Raw genomic sequence first — 18,373 nt, 5'->3', positions numbered from 1 at the left:
AGGAATACTGGTCAATGGATTCAGAACATCGCACACTTCTATGCTTCAACTTTAAGTGGATACGTATGTGAGAATATATTTTGTTGTCAACTGCACCTTGGCACCAGAAGCTTTTAGTGTCATGATGGCTTGTTCTAAGGGAAGCCATCGGGCAGGTTTTTCCTCTCCCCAGTGGGGCTGATGGGAAGAAAGTTCAAAAATTCTTCTTTTCAACTCATCCAGCATGGGGTCAGGCTGTGTGTTATCAATGGCAATATCATCCATCAGGTGGCGTATGGTTGGCTTTTCTCTCAGCATGTACCGGAGTTTCCTAAAGTACTTGTCAATGACTTCTTTTCGAGATATCTGTAAGCAAAATACATTAAACGTGGAGATTTCACATGTAGTCTATGAGCATTTCATTCACAACATGACATTCTATATGAAGCCATTAACTATATTTTAAAAAACTTTCACAAACATGATTCTGTTTTTGGTTTGCCAAGTTTCTCGAAGAAATGCATAAATGTATTATTTTAAGTGTCATATTCTTGAGTTATGCCAATTCTAAAACAGCTATGGTAAAATGCTAGATCTTTGTCAACTCTGTGAAACATTTATCTCTTTCATAGACAAGTTAATGAAACTTGAAAACGATCAAGTCCCATGAAAGTTTTAAGTATCTGGGAACACCTTCGTGAAAAACTTTCATCCACCGTGTAACAGGTTGCCTTCTAAGCCAATGTTGATATCTATCAATTAGCTGACAATTTTGTTAGTCAGACTGAATAAGCAACACTGATAAAATGCAAGTCAAATGAAACAATAATTTTTATAAAATATTTTATTCAAACTGCTTTTGTTGACTGTCCTTTCTCATTTTTCGTCAGTTATTGAAGAAAATAGACAAATGTATAATAGACACTGTTAATAACAAGCATCATCATTTATTGAAAAGTCTGCTTTTCATACGGTCTTGGTAAGCATTAAGCAAAATGTCAGTGCTCAATGGAAATGCCCAGTTATTGTTTACTATGTGCATGTCAGCATATAAAAACCTGATCACTGTAGCTTATATGGTATAACGGCACCAATTGCGCAAGTCCAGGTGGGCGGAGCTTAAGGTGTATGGAACATTGTATTCAGAATTAAAGAACAACACTAGCTGTGATTGGTGCATTATGTAAGAGTTGTACTTTCTGTTTGGCTTTTAAAAAAGTTGAGCCTCTTGGAAACATGTGAGCTTGTGTTAATTTCTATCTAAATCATATTTTGTATTTTTTATGATTTTTTAAAAATATGGTACACATGGCTGAAAATGTGCTTGTTGTGACTAGATAACTCTTACCTCTGTCTAGTTCCAGTAGAGTTATCTCTCTTAAATGCAATGGAGTACCTGGTTATGTCATTGTCAAATTGACAATCTAGCATTGTTCTATATGACAGTGTGTGACACGCATGCCCAAGTAGGACAGAAAGTATATTTATTTCACAAAACATTAGCATTGAGGTATATGGAAAAACAATTGGTACCGTGATACCATATTCCAAATGCTTCATTTATTCTTTTCCATTTTTATCACTTGTGGACTATCGATATTTTGCACTTGTGAACTTTCCATTTAGGTAACTATTAACATAATCTTGAAATTACTTCCATTTAGGTATTATATTAACGTATTCTTGAAATGACTAGAATTTAGTTATTATTTTAACATATTCTTGAAACAACTGTCATTCATGTCTTCTATTAAAATATACTAGAAATGATTTCCATTTTAGTAGCCTTTTAAACCTATTATTGAAGTGATTTCCATTTTGTCATGTTTGCACATGATTAAATAAACCTTGATTGCAACTCATGACTCTTTACACTGCTGTACATTATTTTTGTGTATATCAACACGAGTCCGGTCTTTAAAGTGAACTTTAACGATTAAATTCTAACTTAATATACCTCTGAGATCTTATCCACATGCGTACCAACAAGAATCACATAGGGAATGCTGGCTTCAGGTGATAGTGCACAGGAATGTATGGAGTTCAACCAAATCTCAATCACGTCTGAAAAGAATAGAAACTACTTTATGTATAATTGGATAAGTTAAATAATAATAATAATAATAATAATAATGACTTTCATTAATATTGATGACACAATAATCAATTATAAACTAGTTTTCATTATGTCCTTGTTTTATTACATACATTGTGCACATTATTATACCAAATTAAACATATTACATTAAGTATTCTAAGCCACAGTTAAACAATCAATTAAACAGCAATGCCTTTAACAATCAAATAAATAGCAATGCCTTTAACAATCAATTAAATGGCAATGCCTTTAACAATCAGATAAATAGCAATGCCTTTAGCAATCAATTAAATAGCAATGCCTTTAACAATTAATTAAATAGCAATGCCTTTAACAATCAATTAAATAGCAATGCCTTTAACAATCAATTAAATAGCAATGCCTTTAACAATCAAATAAATAGCAATGCCTTTAACAATCAATTAAATAGCAATTCCTTTAACAATCAATTAAATAGCAATTCCTTTAACAATCAATTAAATAGCAATGCCTTTAACAATCAATTAAATAGCAATGTCTTTAACAATCAATTAAATAGCAATGCTTTTAACAATTAGGAATTATATCCAGTATTCTAGAAGTGAGAATATGATTAACTGACAAACAGAGAGAGATCACATACTTTTACAGATAACTGCTTGATTAAAAATGCAAATGGAATTTCATTGTAAAGTTTATGTAATATTTTTGAAGAACATGAACATGGTTGTTGGCTTGTTTGCAATTTCTCAACCCTGTCAATGTGTCCGTTTTTCAACATATATTTCCAGGATATGCATCCCAATAGCATTATAGCCCTCCAAACATTATTATAATTGCATATTCACTTAGACATACAAAGGGAAAATCTAATGCTTGGGGCTAGTGTGCATGTAATAATGTTCTATCTTTAAGGTTTGTTCGGGTTGTTTTTTTTTCTTCCTGTTGTAAATGTACAATATTTTCTATTTTTCCGGCTTGTAATTTACTTATAAATTACACAATTGTTTTCATTACAAATTTGCTTCTTATTTCAGCATCTTATTTTTTATAGGGTGAATGTTGGGTTTGGTTGGGGGTGGGCCATTTTGTAATTGTTCTCTATGTTAAGTTGCTCTGGATTGTTGTTAGTTTTTATTCATGTCCCACTTCCTTCCATGAGTAGTCTCCCCTGCCTCTCTCCATGTTAGTTAAATACCGTCTTAAATCTGTACTGTTTTGTATTTATTCCATTTATTTCTTTTACTGTTCATTTAATCTAGGATACACATATGATTATCATTGTGTCTGCTTCTAATTACAAAAAGATTAAGTCCTAAGTTATGTTATTACCATTAAGTCTTGTATTGCAAACAAATGCCTTTTGTATAAAAAAGGTTTACTTCCTTCAACAAAAGCACCCATCCTCAACACACATCCCCAATAATTAGACCCCCATTTAATTTGCTCTTGTTTGTTAACAAGCAGTAGTATTTTTAAAGATAATAAATCTGGACCTATTTGGATTTGAGAGATTCCATATGCGTGTGTGTGTGTGTGTGTGTGTGTGTGTGCATGTGATTCAGATTTTTAACGTAGCTTTAACAATTTTTCAGTCATATCGCTATGATGTCTGCAGTGTGACAGTTTTATAGTGATGTCTAGTATTGGGGCATCATGCCGCATACATGTAGCATGATATCCCACCCAGTGATATTATCCTGGCACCAGGCCGACCAGTCCTAACACTAACTCTTAATGCTGAGTGCCAAGCGAGGCAGCTGTCAGTACCATTTTTAAAAGTCTTTGGTATGACTTGGCCAGGGATCGAACCCACTACCTACTTCACCCGAGGCGGATGCTCTAACCACCAGGCCACTGGAGCGGTTGATTCCATATGCCTTTTTGAACCTTATACCAATATCTAATTTCTCAAGTTGGTATAATATCTCCTTTAAAGCTACTGTTGTATGGATCTTTTATGTACATACTTTCAGAATTTGTTCTGTTATTAACTTTGTTGGAATATACTCCTATTTATTGACATCACACTCAAGGCTAAAAATCATGTACTTACCGTGAACTTTAGACAGTTTTGTCCCATCCGTATCAAGGAAACACTTGTCATCTTTTATTAGGTCTGTGATTTGTTGACTGAGATCTATAACCAAGAGATACAGTGCACGACTAGTGAGAAAAGTCTGATGAGTAGTATAGAAAGCGTATTGACCTGCGAAGTCCCATATCGACAATGCTGCATATTTCACTATATCCTTTTCAAGTTTGTCAGCATTTTCATTGATCAAATGGAAGATTTCCATCACTGCATCCTTTTTCGTCTCACTCTCATGGGTCTTTACCTCACTCACCGGAATAGCAACATTGCTTGACTCTTGGCCTGAGTGCAATGCATCATGTCTCTCATCATCCACCTTGATATGAGGCAAATGTGCTGATTGGGAGAAGGTTAATTTAATGTCTTGGTCTGCCCCTGACATAGCTAATGTACTACAGTTGTTAGCGGTATCTACTTCAGAAGTTGTCTCTCTTTGATAGATACCCTCAATGTTACCTTCTTGTTCTTGGCTCACATCTGGCTTCTGATCTGGTCCAGACAATAGCTCCCTCAGACGCTGCAGTCTGGTCAGTTGATCAGAATCTTAAAAAGCGGAAAATACAGACAGTATTATAAAACATTAGTGTCGTTAAACCTGTTGTAAGCAGAAAACTGGGGGCGAAGAGCACTCCTGACACTGTTGACCTATTAATGGAGTTTTTACTATGCCATTCATTGTGTCATGAGTGACATCTGTGCCAATGAAAGAGCCATACTATAACAGAAGACAGTGATTTCTCAACATCTAGATGAGCCTTGGAATGGAGGGAATCTTCAAATGAAGTAGAGAAAAGTTCCACACCGTATGAGACCAAAGGGAACATAGATTACATCAATACATCCATATACACAAAATACACACCAAGCAAATGGGATAAGAGGCTCCAGTGGATTTCTCATGGTTGTATTTACCCACAGGAGTTGAGTGGGTAAAACTGTTTATAAATACAGGGTATTAAAACAAGGATAACAAGAGGCCTAAGTGTACCAAATATTGCTCACCTGGCTCAGATAACTTATCAACTGACCGTTACAATAAACTGGCCCATATAGTATTTTAATACTAACACACTAAGTAAACTATCTCTCAAACGTTATGTCATGCTGACTTTACATATCGTATTACATCCTGATAATGCTTCGTTCTAAATATAGATATTCTTAAGATGTACAGTCCCTAGTTCATACATAAAGTTATTCAATATCCTGATCTGGATGACATAGACCCATTTACCAAATGTAAACAATATTTTAGAGAATAAAAGGAGCTGCACTGACAATAGACAACATCACCACAGTAGTAAATACATAGTCTAAGTTTCCCATCCCATTTAAGATATCTTTGATATTTATTGACAAAAGTGGGAATCTGCTGTCACGGCAAGGTGGCAGTATACAAACGACCTAAAGTCCAGCGATTCCTGCATGAAACTGAATACTTACAATTTTCTCTGTGATTACAACATTTGTTAGGTCCTTAATCAACTGATACAGACGAAACTACAACATTGATGAAATTTGAAATAGTACTTGCCATTTGCTTTGCTAGTCACATGACTAAACAAATCTTGCAACCTACATGCCCATGACATCAGAGTTCCAATAGTCAGGTGATAAAATCAAACCATTCCCCATCAATGCTGTACAAACAAAATTCGAAAATATTAAACAAAAGTCACATAATGTTTTGTAAGACAAACTAAAGCATGCCTAATTCTCAGCATATTTATTTTCAGCCATAAATCTGGCTTAAATTTTTGATAACTGGCTCAGATTCCATTCTCCGCCAAAATGTTAAAATGAATAAAGTGGGATGGGAAGGTCTGAGGAAACAAAGACTATGTAAACATGCTCAACTGTGGTCGCCTCAGTCACCAGCTTAACAGACACAAAATTCACAATTAACAACTTTGGTTCACTTATAAAATAAATATTTATTGTGTTTAAATTCACTCAAACACATTTTTTAGTGGCTTGATTCAAGTGAAAGCCTTTAACTTCAGCATATGTTGTAGGATCACACGACTTAGGTCATCCATAAATAGAAATCAGTAAACAAACATGCATTTATTAATTTGTTAAAGAAATAGAAGCTTGATATAACATGTATGAAGCAGAAATATGGGTGATTTATTTTGCACTGTTTTGCATGCCAGGAATTAGTCACAACTGCAGTTGGCTTTTTTTATTTGACAGCTTCAGGTATTGATTGACAGGAACTAACTTTTAGCCTTCCTTACATGTGAAGCCATGGGAACTTCAGCCATAACTGCAAACTGTCTATTTAACAAACCAGGAAGGCAGAATTATACGGTATGTATGTACCATTACGGCACATGAGTTCATGAAAGAGATAAGATGACTCTTGTTTTGGTCCCACTTCAGAGTCGATGATGATACTGTGACAAAGTGTCCTGAAGCTGATTGAAATTCATCCTGATTCCCCATGAGAGCCTGTTCTTTTCAATGAAAACAGGGCCTACATCAGTGACACTTACCCATCTTGTCAGAAACTACTGACTGGTTGAATAATAGAGTATGTATTCCATTGCTTCTGCCTGCAATTTGCAGTCAGGAAACAGGTCTCACATGAGTGATGAAACAATAAAGCTCTTGTGAGCGGTTAAAATTTTGTCTTGTTGTCTTCTCTTCGGCAAGGATCCAGTGTCATTGGTAAACGCAAATGACAGAAGAGTGGATAGGTCTTTCAACTGTCCATTATCCTCTTTTCCATGACAAAGCAGGTGATTGTAGGTTATAATTGTGATTAGTGCTAGCTGTTTCTTGTCAAAGAACCATATGAAGTTAGCTATTGAGGTGTGGATGCCCGCCTTGGTATAAAGTGTGCTTGTACACACCACTGTGAGAAAATACTCCATTGCCTTATTACACCTGTGAGGTGGAGGGCTATCGATATCACTTGAACAATTTCTCTACCAATGGTAACTTGTGAGAACTCTTTGATCCTGAGGGCGTATATTAATAAGATCCAGATGTGAATGCTCAGTCACTCTAGGTTAGGATTAAACACCCATCGTTGTGATTGCTTGAGGGAATATCTTGATTTCCTGGAGATTATGTTGCTAGATTGATGAGGTAGTTCATCCAATATTTTTCATTTGAGTGGAGCAGTCAGGATGATGCAAAACTTCAATTCTCTTGCTTTACATATCATCTTTGGAGCCAGAGGTGTCAGGACTTTGGATCCAGGACTTGTGGGATATAAAATTTGAGTTTGACATTACACATGCAGCAAATACGTCCATTATAGGTAGTTCCATTCTGGCTCATATTGGTAAAACCTGAGGAATGAAGGGGTCATTTCATTTGTATTAGTTGGTTTGCTTCTGTGGGACAAATCCACTAAAACATTTGTAATGGGAGTCCAAGAAGGCGACCTATGATTAAGATGTCTGCTTCCACGTTAAGCAAACCCAGCAGGCTTAGGAAGTCTCAATCGGAGAGATTGTTCCATATAAGCAAGGAAGTCACCAGTGTACTAATTCAATTTTCGTTCATGACCAAGACATACTATGTTTACATGGATGTTGAACTTCAGACCTAGATGACCAAAATCATAAAATGTACGAGGCTGGCAAGGAGACTGATGACAAAAGGTACGAGGCTGGCAAGGAGACTGACGATAAAATGTACAAGGCTGGCAAGGAGACTGATGATAAAATGTACGAGGCTGGCAAGGAGACTGAGGATGAGGATTAGAATAACGCAGGATACCATATCTTGCTCCAAGATGAAACTCGCCTGCTATTTTGGAGAATATAGTCATTGTCATTCAATCACAGGAACTTCCTGTAAGCATTGTGAGTGTTTGTGTCCCAAGATTGAAAGCCATTACAGTACACACTATACATGCACATGAACATGAAATGAAGATTCATTATTGATATGGGATGCTATAATATCAGTTGTAGGACAAAGTTACCTGCAGGAAAGGCCAAATGACTGCCTATACTATTACAATCAGAAGAGAGTCGTGTTTATAAATAGGAAGTGGACTGTTGAAATAGAATATTATAGAAAACTTACCTGTATGTATCCGACCATAACGGAAATTATCCAACAATATGATACACACCAGATTTGCACTTATTTGTGTGTGAGGACAGGACAGTTGGTGACACTTTTAAGTGAGATACTTTGTCTTTAAAGAAAGAAAGAACAGAATAATCTGAAATTAATAGATGAAGTAAACTTCCCATTGAATAGAACACTCCTCCCACTGGCTTAAAGGTAAAACTTCCACAATGCTTCTATATTGCATATTGATTGCGAGACCTTTTTGTCTGGAACTCAAGCAACTTGGCATAAGCAGACATAGCAACTGAAGTATTTAGGAGATTTGGCACCAATCCCTGTATCAAGGGGAGATAACTTTAACTGCTACTTAGATGAGCAGATAACTTGTATCTTTTAAGCAATACCATTTTTGCCTGGGAGTAATGGATAAAATTGTTAGTAGCGGTATTATGATCAGTCTAAAAATAATATGGAAGCAAAACCCATTTCGGTAGATATGTTATTGGCATTCACAATATCAGTGTATTGAAATAATAATAAAAAAAATCGAAAGTATTTTCAATATAAAGCCTGGAGTAACATCCAAACAGCAATATATGCCATATGAAAATCATTCAAGAATACTGAATGTGGTTCGTTTGTTCCAGATAGTTACACAAGAAAGTTTACACTTCTGTTTAACTCCAATCCTATCTCTAGGTGTACAATATTCATTTAAATACTATATACATAATTATGCAAAATTACTCAGGTCTTTTTGGACAAGAAAATTTATCTTTGTAACAGTTTTTGGACAATGATAGCGTACCTTCATGCTGTACTATCCATTCACCAGTGTCCAGCGAGATTTTGCAACAATGTTTGTGCACGTCGATTCCCTCTGTGCTATTCCGCTTAGATATATCAACCTTCTGCCCAAGCAGGTGCTTTGTCAATGCTGTCTTTCCAACCCCATACTGCCCTACCACCATCACTCTGATACTGTAAACCTTCTCCACTCCATCCTGCAGAGCCTTTTTGTACAGCTCAATGGAATTACTGTCCATACGAAGGATCTCCACGGGAATGACAGGGTCTGAAATAGAAACTTTCATTGTCTTATGATGGCAACACTGAACAATTTCAAGAACAATAACAAAATAAGAACAACCCTAAAAATGTTCACAATGAGTAAAGTAAAGTATTTGACCATTCTTTTGATGATGCAAAAATGCAATTTCTTGTATTAAGCAGATCATGAAAACATCGTCTAAGTTAAACACAATCATACCCATATTAAACTACTATATACAATCTAGTTTGATTTGAAAAATTATTTGAGCACATTTCATAAGGTTAAATAGGTTGACAATGACAGTGTCCTAAATTATGCCCCAATCATATATATATATATATATATATATATATATATATATATATATACACACACACACACACACATATAAACTATGAGTATTGACTGCTTTTATCCATGTTGGGAGCTGACTCTTCACATAAAAAATCCAATACAGCTGTATTGAGGCTGTATGCCAGAGCATTCACTTTTTCACACTTGCCATCAGCACAAGGATTAATTTTTCCAGTGAAAAACTGCATAATACATATATTAATTTTGCAACACTTATAATTCAAAATAATTTGTTTGTCATGCTAAATATTTCATGGTATTGTTATGTCAGGAATATTCAGCAACCCTTTAAAACCATCCTACCAATTTGGACAAATTCTTTATCAACAATCCCTCGAAGGGATTAACTCCTAATCGAATGATAAAACTATTTCTTCTTTTAAACTGCAGAGTGCTGAAACTATCTCTGATATTTTGTAACAATAAAATGAATTTCAAATCAGTCGTTGTGACCTTAATAATACAAGACTGGCAGCATTGTTCTTTAGGAAATGTATACACCTGTAATAAGTTTTTTGGTGAACACCTCTTTCAGACATGACCATCCGTTTAGCAGGATCTTAAAAATGACCCTATCAGCATCATTTTAATTTGGAAACGACAAAACATACGGTGGTATTTTTGGAGAAAACTTACGTCGATATGACAGTTCATCGTGAAGCTGTAGCAATAACACGATTTTGTAAATGGTCATAGGAGGTAATATTGGCATCATTTTAATCTGATCAAATTTGACGTCTTTTCATGATTTGTGGCTGAGGCAATGAAACAATACAATTTTCAAGACGGCTGCTATGGAGGTTGTGGTGGGTGTCAGATAAGCACCACTTTGATGTGATGATATTAATATGATGATATTGATATGATGATATTGATATGAGGATATTGATATGATGATATTGATATGAGGATATTGATATGACAATATTGATATGATGATACTAATCTGAGGATATTGATATGATGCTATTGATATGAGGATATTGATATGACAATATTGATATGATGACATTGATATGATGATATTGATATGAGGATATTGATATGATGATATTAATATGATGATACTGATATGAGGATATTGATATGATGATATTGATATGATAATACTGATATGACGATATTGATATGATGCTATTGATATGAGGATATTGATATGACAATATTGATATGATGATATTGATATGAGGATATTGATATGATGATACTGATATGATGAAACTAATATGATGATATTGATATGATGATATTAATATGTCTAGAATGGTGGGAGATTGGTTAACAGCAATAGATCAAGTTAACATTGCAGATACATAACTTTAGAAAGACCTTTGATCTCGTAAGTCACAAAATCCTGCTGGAAATCCATAGCGTTTATGTAGATAACAGTAAACTTTTAACTTGGCTTGAAATCTATCTTGATGGCAGACAACAAGATGTTTCAATTGGAATAAACATTCCGATAAAAAACTGTGAAAATTGGACCAGAGGGACCGTTTTATAGACCATTACTCTTTCTGTTGTACACCAATGATTTCCATATCATGCGGAGATATCTGCCGCTAACATGTTTGCAGATGTGACATTATCTAACACTGGATTAACATGTTATGAGATTAATAAATTATCATTAAATTAAATCAAGAATTTGTACAAATATAAATCTGGTGTGAGCACAAGGGTATGAAGACAGATGCATCCAAATCAAAAGCCATGATCATACGTAGTCAAGCTAGAGTAAACGGTGAGAAAGCTGACTTCAAAGTAATGCTAAATCAAAGAATGTACACTAGTCTGAAAATTAAAAACCATTGGTACTTGGCATTGTGATAGATATTATCTTGGAAAATTCAAGTTGATACATTTATTAAACATTAACACAATGCTTTATCTATTGAACAAAAGACACTCTTACCTCCTCAAGAGCAGAAAAAGGATTTGCTTCAACGTAAATAACATGACAAACATAGAATTATGTTGTTCTATCTAGGGCAATGGTGATACAGAAATCATGTAAGATTTCTGAAATTCCAAAAGAGAGCAGCTAGAGTTATTATTGATACTTATTTAGACACACCATTAACAAATCTGCAAAATCCTAAAATGGCTTCAATTTCAGCATAAAACCAAGTTTCAAAAGTTTACTTAAAAGGATTGGCACCTGATTATCTTAAATGTAATTTTAAATTTGTTGAAAATGTACATATGTATGAATTATAAACCCAACTCAAACAACAATTTATATCTACCTATACCAAATTCAGAGTTTGATCAGAAGAGTTTTGCTTTTTCTGGTGCCAAACTGTGGAATTCCATACTACCTTATATAAAGTCATCTGACTCATGCCAAGCTCTTGAAAAGCTGGGGCCCTGAGTGGTGGAGTGGTCTAAAGCGCTCTTTGTTACGGATCACTGCCATCTCACCTCTGTCTGCATGGGTTCGAGTCTCAGATTCGACCAATGTGGGTATGTGGGAAAGCTTCCAGTAGCTTATTGAGGGTCGGTGGTTCTTTCCGGGGATTTCCCGGGTTCTTCCTCAACCAATAATACTGGCTGCCATGTATAGCCTATCGTGTGCTGAAAAATGGCATTAAACCCTACAACAACAACAACTTAAAAAGCTTATTATTCACCATCTACAGAGACAATCCTTTGTATGATTTGCTATAATTCAGTACCACTACTCTTTAAAATAGTGTTACATAATGTTCCCACCTAGAATGTGTTATTGTTGTTGTTGTATGGTTTAACGCCATTTTTCAGCACAAGATAGGCTATACATGGCAGCCAGTATAACTGGTGGAGGAAGAACCCTGGAAAACCCCGGGAAGAACCACCGAACCACGAGAAAGAATGTGTTACACATGCTCACTATTACACTTGATATCTATTCATAAAGCCTTGTGTAGATTTTATTGTAGCAGTAGATCAATAATCTAGGTTTAAATAGCATTTTGTGTCTACAGAGACATCATCTTGCAAACAGTGTGCATTACATACATACATACATACATACATACATAGAGAGGGACTTACAAATTTATAAAAATTGAGAAGGGCACAACAGAGAGGTCGTGTTCCATTTGCAATGCCAAAATGAGTATTTTCATCATGTAGTCAATGTCAAGGTCACTCCTGTTATAATGTGAATATTTAATATTGGAAGCAAGTTTTGATAAATAAGAAATAATTACTAATAGTCAATAGAATCTATTTAATCTTAATATTTGCATGTGTCTGTGATTTGCCGATGTTCCAGTTACTAACCAGTTTGTTAGCTTGCCGATGCTAAAGATTGTTTTCATGCATGTTGCTTATGGTTGGTGACTTAAAAGGTGTTCATTGTTAATGATATAACTCGTGATATTGCTTTGACATGTGTAATTGGAAAGAAAACACATTCATCACTAATGTAAATATTTATGATAATAAACTATTTAATTGAAATGAATTTATTAATCACCAGGATTTCCTTAAAAGTATGATTGATGAACCAAACACATAATAATGAAATGGGATTTTCATGATCTGCCATTTATGATGTAATTCACAGAAGACCAATGCGTGTAACCTACTTGACAAACATTTAAACGTATAAAACTAAGTTTTTATAATCTTATTTGCAAAACTTGTATTGTCAAATATTTTTATCCATGTCGGCAATGTCAAGGTCACTGGATGATAATAAAGACATGTTTGAGGACTAACAACCACTATAGTTTCCACACTTTTGACTGATCATTTTTTGACAGGCAAAAAGAAGCGCTGATATTTGATAAAACTTACTCAGGTCAAATCATTACTATATCTCTAGTATTATATCATAACTTTTAATGACAAAGCACACCTAACAAACATATCAATAACATGTTGACTTAATATATTTCATACCGGCTTTACATAAGTGCGATATTATTGGTCGATAAATTTGTAAACATTAGTCAAGCAAATGTTGATCACTGGCTCATACTGTAAAATTCAAAATATACTGCACACAATTACGATGGAAAACCTACATTCATGCAGTCCTACACATGCAACAATGTCATGTATTTACCATTATCTTGTTTGTCATTTTCAGAATCCTTTGGGACCTGCACAGATGGAGGCATTTCTGTCTCTGTACTTGATCTCTTGTTATCAGAATCCTTTGGGACCTGTACAGATGGAGGCATTTCTGTCTCTGTATTTGATCTCTTGTTATCAGAATCCTTTGGGACCTGTACAGATGGAGGCATTTCTGTCTCTGTACTTGATCTCTTGTTATCAGAATCCTTTGGGACCTGTACAGATGGAGGCATTTCTGTCTCTGCACTTGACCACTCTTTATCAGAATCCTTTGGGACCTGTATAGATGGAGCCATTTCTGTCTCTGCACTTGACCACTCTTTATCAGAATCCTTTGGGACCAGCACAGATGGAGGCATTTCTGTCTCTGTACTTGACCTCTCTTTGTCTACCTACATGACAAACAGACAAACTATTGGAGTGATGAAACCTAATGTACATTAGGAGAAAATACTCCTAAGGTCAGTGTAAGTTTTATTCCTATAACTCATGGAGCACATGCATATACGGAAAACTACATATGGCATTACTCCACTGTAACCAACAAAATCTTTAAAGTACATTTATTTTTGCATGTTTCATGTAAATTTGGTTAGGCTGCACATCCATCAAGTCTGTGTAACTACATATTCATTATCAATTGTGGAAATGATTCTAGCGCTCAAATGTAGTCACAGTTAAGTACGATTTATTAGAAATTTTAGTAGACAACCCTGTTGACATGAGACAGGAAAACAAAACGTGTGCTGACATGCTTGATATATGCACAGTCTTAATGTTCAGCATGTTAAATTTACTCATTTACATATGAAATCTCAAGAGATTAAATGGGAACAAACAGTATGATAAAGGACGGAGATTAAATGGGAAAAAATGGTATGATAAAGGATGGAGATTAAATGGGAACAAACAGTATGATAAAGGACGGGATTAAATGGGAACAAAAGGTATGATAAAGGACTGAGATTAAATGGGAACAAACGGTATGATAAAGGATGGAGATTAAATGGGAACAAACAGTATGATAAAGGACGGAGATTAAATTGGAACAAACGGTATGATAAAGGATGGAGATTAAATGGGAACAAATAGTATGATAAAAGGACGGAGATTAAATTGGAACAAACGGTATGATAAAGGATGGAGATTAAATGGGAACAAATGGTATGATAAAGGATGGAGGGGAGTATCAGCATAGTCTCTGAATAAAAATTACAATAAAAACTAAATACCAGATTGCTCGAACATCGTTACTGTAGCCGGTGCTCATAGCATGGTAACTGGTGTCCAGTGAACAATGTCCAGTCCAGCTACTAAGATACTTCACAGATCAAATGTCTTTCCCGGCTATCTTTAAAGCATGACTCGCATATATCGACCACAGGTGCTTTGAGAGCGTGCTGATCATCCATTCTAGGAAAGTGAGATACTCTCTCAAGTCTTTCCCTCCACTGTGAGAATGCTGCTCATTCATTTCAGCAAGGTGTAACCAACTCTGAGCTCTTTTCCTTCCTTTTGGAGAAGCAAGGGATCTATAATACTTGCAAGATCACCTGGGATCTTTGGAATTTTGGTGATATCTAAAGCACCGAATCCAATGAGATGGTAACCTCACAGAAGACTTCCCTAGCAAAGGAAGTAATTCAGACTCCTCCTGTAAATGTAGAGGGTCATACAGAAATTATCAGGAAGAAGCTGTGCCTTTCTTCCTCACTGATAAGTGTTACGACTTGCACTAAATCACATACCTCATCCCATGGAAGGCAGCAAATTGGACATCCATCCTTGTATGCACGCACAACCCATACGGCAGTTGGGGGCAAAGTAACACTGAGTCTTATTATGGCCATACTTACCCACCCTTGAGACATATTATGCCAATCTAAGATGATTAAATAGAAAACAAAACAGCCAAGAATTAGAAAATGGCAGATAATACTTCCTCTGACATTGAAATTAAGAGGGGATATAATCAATAGTAACACCACATCATAGGGCAAAGAACAAACACCCTTCAAAATTACATGTATGGGTGCTTTAAGAAGGATATTTCAATTTCAACAAAAGTCAATTTCACTTCCTGTCTTAATGTTATGAGTGTCATTTCCACATTTCTCCAAGAAATACATACTTAAAAAAGACAGTCCACCTATAATCTCTTTTGGTCTATGACCAGTAGAGGACAAAAATGAATCATTCATAAAATATCTCCATTTCTGTCGAGTAGAGGGGAACTATCCCCCACCTAACTTTATAGTTCTATAAAGGGCCCTGATTTATAAGTAAAAATGCTTGATTACTATTAAATATCAATCCATAACACATATCAAACATTTTGTATTGTGGTGTATCATATTGGAAGTAAGCTGTCAATACCCTAGATGGTACATTATATGTGATGCATTAAGTAAGCTGTCAATACTCTAGATGGTAAATTATATGTGATGATTTAATAAGCTGTCAATAGCTGAGATGGTAAATTATACGTGATGCATTAAGTAAGCTGTCAATACTCTAGATGGTAAATTATATGTGATGATTTAATAAGCTGTCAATAGCTGAGATGGTAAATTATATGTGATGATTTAATAAGCTGTCAATAGCTGAGATGGTAAATTATATGTGATGATTTAATAAGCTGTCAATACCCTAGATGGTAAATTATATGTGATGATTTAATAAGCTGTCAATAGCTGAGATGGTAAATTATATGTGATGCATTAAGTAAGCTGTCAATACCCTAGATGGTAAATTATATGTGACGATTTAATAAGCTGTCAATAGCTGAGATGGTAAATTATATGTGATGCATTAAGTAAGCTGTCAATACCCTAGATGGTAAATTATATGTGATGATTTAATAAGCTGTCAATAGCTGAGATGGTAAATTATATGTGATGCATTAAGTAAGCTGTCAATACCCTAGATGGTAAATTATATGTGATGATTTAATAAGCTGTCAATAGCTGAGATGGTAAATTATATGTGATGCATTAAGTAAGCTGTCAATACTCTAGATGGTAAATTATATGTAATGATTTAATAAGCTGTCAATATATTAGATGGTAAATTTTAGTTTAAGCAAGCTGTCAATACTCTAGATGGTAAATTATATGTAATGATTTAATAAGCTGACAATACATTAGATGGTAAATTATATGTTAAGCAAGCTGTCAATACTCTAGATGGTAAATTATATGTGATGATTTAATAAGCTGTCAATAGCCTAGATGGTAAATTATATGTGATGCATTAAGTAAGCTGTCAATACTCTAGATGGTAAATTATATGTGATGATTTAATAAGCTGTCAGTAGCCTAGATGGTAAATTATATGTGATGTAATAATCAGATATTGAATACTTACAATTTTCTGTTCTATCTCTGTAGTTGTTTCTTCCGTGACTTTATGTTTTGCTTCATTGTTCACGTCTGGACCTGTATGATATGCAAAAGAAACAAAATAAAAATCATCCCAACTTAAGCAATACCACCAAGAGCTGAAAGTAAAGAATTATTAATGAACATCTGCACAATAAACAGACTGCAGTGCCATATGTCGGCAAAATACCAGTCTGAAGAAAAGGAAATTTTTGTTGTTAATGGTCTTTGATATGGTCATATTTGTCATGGCTCATACATTACAAAATCAAATTTTAAACCAAAAAGAAATTGTTATGAATATTAACGGGATAAGAATTTACATTACCAACCACTTCCATGTCACAATGACCAATCATTAACATAATAGGTCTGTTATTAACATTCTGTGCATAACGTGGTACCTCCATGAAATAGTTATTTGGTTGGTTTTAAAGTTTTGTACCCACTGTGGCCATTAAAACGTGTATTTCGACGATGCCTAATTTGAACCACCACTACACCCAGAACAACTTTAAATCCAGATCCGGCTCTACCAGTCTTTTAAATGAGTTTCCCCACGAGGAGTCTGAAACGAAAACGTGTCATGTTTCGTTGACAAAACATTAAACTTAAAACAAAATGAACGCTGCATTTCATGATCCTGATGGTCTTAAAACCACAGGCAAATTATTAATATTGATCCCCCTGCTAGGGTTCTATTTGAAGTCTCTCAGTCATTGTGAAAATTGTCCTATTATTGTTATCTGTTTGTCACTGGTTACAAATAATCATCACACACCAGGGAATTATAGCATTTATTCATTGTTCATGTAAGACACAGGCGGTTACTAAAACCCAGAACCATGGGATGGAAAATCTTGTAACGAGGATAAACAAACATGTACACAAAGGAAACAATGGAATGGACACGTCAACCAGTTGTTTCCCTTGAATCTATGGATTGGTTTTGGAAGTATTGGCAGGGATTTACAGGTCCACATGCTTGACACCCTGAACAAGTCCCAGTACATATATCATGACCATGTTTTGCCATGCTTGACACCCTGAACAAGTCCCAGTACATATATCATGACCATGTTTTGCCATGCTTGGCACCCTGAACAAGTCCCAGTACATATATCATGACCATTTTATGCCATGCTTGACACATTGAACAAGTCCCAGTACATATATCATGACCATTTGTTTGCCATGCTTGACACCCTGAACAAGTCCCAGTACATATATCATGACCACGGTATGCCATACTTGACACCCTGAACAAGTCCCAGTACATATATCATGACCACGGTATGCCATACTTGACACCCTGAACAAGTCCCAGT

The 18,373-nt window shown here is 35.1% G+C and overlaps 1 protein-coding gene across 2 annotated transcripts in view; it reads right to left on the bottom strand.

Moving 5' to 3' along the window:
• The window catches only part of LOC149788835 (uncharacterized), an 87,892-nt gene that overhangs the window by 47,001 nt on the left and 22,518 nt on the right, over positions 1–18,373 (bottom strand). For both annotated transcript variants that reach the window (XM_089974960.1, XM_089974961.1), the window contains exons 4-9: positions 17,032–17,102; positions 13,655–14,057; positions 8,998–9,264; positions 4,113–4,694; positions 1,937–2,043; positions 97–345 (exon numbers count right to left, since the gene is read on the bottom strand). In XM_089974960.1, the coding sequence (XP_089831086.1) occupies positions 97–345; positions 1,937–2,043; positions 4,113–4,694; positions 8,998–9,264; positions 13,655–14,057; positions 17,032–17,102 (1,679 nt within the window). The remainder of the gene's footprint in view (positions 1–96; positions 346–1,936; positions 2,044–4,112; positions 4,695–8,997; positions 9,265–13,654; positions 14,058–17,031; positions 17,103–18,373) is intronic.

The sequence above is a fragment of the Sinohyriopsis cumingii genome, chromosome 11 (assembly GCF_028554795.1).
Source record: "Sinohyriopsis cumingii isolate HCF-2022 chromosome 11, ASM2855479v2, whole genome shotgun sequence".
Lineage (NCBI taxonomy): Eukaryota > Metazoa > Mollusca > Bivalvia > Unionida > Unionidae > Sinohyriopsis > Sinohyriopsis cumingii.
The sequence above is the reverse complement of the archived record's forward strand: the minus strand, read 5'-3'. Positions and strand labels throughout refer to the sequence as shown.